Raw genomic sequence first — 1985 nt, forward strand, 5'->3', positions numbered from 1 at the left:
TGAGAATCCACACTGTGGCACTGTGGCAGGTGACTTTAAGGTACCCAAACGTGCAGATTGGGTATACGTGATGAAAAGAAGGAAAAGAAAAGCCTTTTATGGTCATTTCAGTGTCAGTTTATTGTACGAATATAAAGAATAAATAGCACATTTCCTTAATTTACAGGATAAAACAAGTCACCGATACAAAGGCTGTATCAATAATCCACGTTTAACTCTGAGGTCGATATGCTTCATCCAAATATGGACAACAGCAAGTCCTTACGTGGCTCTATGCGCCATATCACCATAAATACAAAATATATAACCAATATTCTCCACAAATAAAGTAGACTCTGGTTACAAATAATACTGACTTTGTACAGGGAGCTATATATAACTGCATGGCACCGCATATACAGAAAATACATTCCTACACTCGGTAGTGCACGTGAAAGATGAATCACAAAAATAATGAGCTTATAATTTATTTCTATTGTCTTTTTAACTTGAACAGGAGCATTTGCAGTCTGTGATGATGGGGTACTGCACCGGTATCCACGCGCATTTGTGCCCCCCTTTCCTCTGCACGCACCTCCATCTCAGTATCGTCAGGTGGGACGAGTTGGCAGGTTTGCACACCATCCCCTCCGGCACCGAACACGACCTCTTGCTGAGGCAGCTGCCCACCCGCACGAATCGCGGCCAGAACCTGTTCCCCAAGTCGGTCCACGTGTACACGACCGGGCAGAACGAGTACGCCCACAGCCACTGCTGCAGCCGCCGCTTCAGTTTCTTACTGGGCTTGTGCTTCTTGCCGAACTGGACGTCGAAATCCACCGCTCTGATTTCCTTCGGCAGTACTCCACCGAGCTTTTGGATCTCAACGTCATCCAGCTCATCGTTCCCGGTGTATTTGTCCTCCACGGGCGGTAAAACGGACAAAAAGCGGCTGTCAAAGTCTCCCAAGGTGCTCTTCAGCTCGGTCTCGTTAAGGTCCCGCTCCTTGGGGTCGAAGACCGGGTCTGGGTCCTCTTTTAATTCCACAAGCGGCAGACTGTCACTCGGGATGGGGCGCAGAAGGTAGTAGTGCTGACAAATCCCCCTGTCCATCAAAAGTCCCACAGACAGCACCAGCAAATACATGGCCATACACTGTTGGGACTGATCCATGTCAGGCGGTCCAACGGAGGGCTCAGTGCGCACAGGGAACTGCTAAAGGTCCGCTTTCTCGTGCGCAATTACGCGTGAGGCGTATCCAAATCTGCGTCTTGAGTGTCCCTTCAACTTCAGTTTCCCATGATGGAAATCCGCTACAGAAATTAGTAGTTCATACGGGGGAGCATCAGTTGAAACTATTAATGACAAACTGCGCGACAAAGCTCAGGTCTCTACTCGGGCTCCGTGCGCGCGGGCTCGGCATGATGCTCCCGTCCTGTCCTCTTCAGAAAAGCGCTGAGCGTAACCAGCGGCCTCCGTTATATCCTCCACACTGAGCGTGACGTAATTGGTGTGCCCCTCTTTGAATGTGGGTTTGTTGTCTAGGAGGAGATCCCCAATACCTCCTTCTTCCACCGCGCTGAGAGGGGGAGAGGGGGGGTGGAGGGGGAGGCGGGGGTATGCAGGGAGAGGAGACGCCCCCTGTCGGTTTTCCAGACTTCCTTAAATCAGTCTCACAGTGGGAATGATTCTTTCATCTGGAGAATCCTTCTACTGGAGCTAAAGCGCCTGAAAAGTACCAACACAGAGTCTCTGGGAGCATCCAAGCATCAGTGGTCGTCAATAGTGACTGTAACTGTACGTTTAGTCTCGTGCTGCACTACACTGGGGAGGCACTTGCACTTTTATCAAGCATTTCCATTTTATGACACTTAATACTAAAACTTTGTACTACATTTATGTGACTGCTGTGGTTAGCAGTTACTTTGCAGAGGTTTTAAATACAAAACATCATCATCATTTAAAAAATATGATTTATTGTTATAGATTAAAACTGTGTTCTTAAA

At 48.1% G+C, this 1985-nt stretch overlaps 1 protein-coding gene across 1 annotated transcript; it reads right to left on the minus strand.

Annotated features, from left to right (window-relative positions):
* Positions 1 to 206: 206 nt before the first annotated feature.
* On the minus strand, positions 207 to 1466 carry nog1 (noggin 1). The gene has a single exon (XM_070848388.1). It carries the CDS (start codon positions 1150 to 1152, stop codon positions 484 to 486), a length of 669 nt encoding a protein of 222 aa, XP_070704489.1. The 5' UTR covers positions 1153 to 1466; the 3' UTR covers positions 207 to 483.
* Positions 1467 to 1985: the final 519 nt, after the last annotated feature.

Source organism: Pempheris klunzingeri, chromosome 17 (assembly GCF_042242105.1).
Source record: "Pempheris klunzingeri isolate RE-2024b chromosome 17, fPemKlu1.hap1, whole genome shotgun sequence".
NCBI classification, from domain to species: domain Eukaryota; kingdom Metazoa; phylum Chordata; class Actinopteri; order Acropomatiformes; family Pempheridae; genus Pempheris; species Pempheris klunzingeri.